Source organism: Penaeus monodon, chromosome 27, assembly GCF_015228065.2.
Source record: "Penaeus monodon isolate SGIC_2016 chromosome 27, NSTDA_Pmon_1, whole genome shotgun sequence".
Classification (NCBI taxonomy): Eukaryota; Metazoa; Arthropoda; class Malacostraca; order Decapoda; family Penaeidae; genus Penaeus; species Penaeus monodon.
The window spans coordinates 11254467-11255221 of record NC_051412.1 but is presented as its reverse complement, the minus strand read 5'-3'; the positions used below and the strand labels follow the sequence as shown (position 1 = coordinate 11255221).

The 755-nt window shown below is 38.1% G+C and overlaps 1 protein-coding gene across 2 annotated transcripts in view; it reads left to right on the top strand.

Annotated features, from left to right (window-relative positions):
- Window positions 1-749, top strand: part of LOC119590572 (lysozyme C-like) — a 6922-nt gene extending 6173 nt beyond the window's left edge. For both annotated transcript variants that reach the window (XM_037939242.1, XM_037939240.1), the window contains one exon: window positions 263-749. In XM_037939242.1, coding sequence (XP_037795170.1) covers window positions 263-572 — 310 coding nt within the window. In that variant the 3' untranslated portion in view covers window positions 573-749. The remainder of the gene's footprint in view (window positions 1-262) is intronic.
- Window positions 750-755: the final 6 nt, after the last annotated feature.

Below are 755 nucleotides of genomic sequence, written 5' to 3'. Positions count from 1 at the left end.
GGGGGGGTAGACGTGGCTATGCTACTTTAATTAGAATTTCCAGAGAACTAATTATCTGATTTGTCTCCGATTCACTCAGATTAAATATATTTATTTTCTAATTTCAAGATAATTTACACTAATTGACTTTACAATGACATGCTTTTTGAAAATCCCATTTTTTCTTGCACATAGAAATCATCACACCTTTCGAGTTAACATTGATTTGCTGTTTTTTCATGTTCCTCTATGCATTTAATCAACCCTAAATCAAACTTTCCAGGGTCGCCTACGTAAACAGATGTCAGAACCGCAACCTAGACGAGTACATATCCGAATGCTGGACAGGTGATGAGACGGGATCCAATATCGTCAATATAAAGAATGAGTCCCCCGTCGAATCAGCTGACACAGAAAACGTGGAAGTCGTCGGCGTCGGTGCTGGGGGTGACTCGCCAATCATCAATAACGTCAGAGTCCCCATTCAGTATCAAGTGTTGCCTATTTTTCATCCTGTCCCTGTTGTTTATCCATCTCCTATTATAATGAGGAATCCTTATGGATATGTATATCAGCATGCTCTCCAGCAGTAGGTCACATATGCTGACCGGAGTAGGTATTTGAGAATTTAGGTGGATCAGCAACATTGTATGAATTATATGAAACGTGTAATTCATCGTGTTCACGTTGGTTTTGTTTGTTGTTAGTGATATTTCCGTTATATATTTATTTAAGCATTAGCATGGTAGACTGCAAAGTCAATAAAAATATGACAT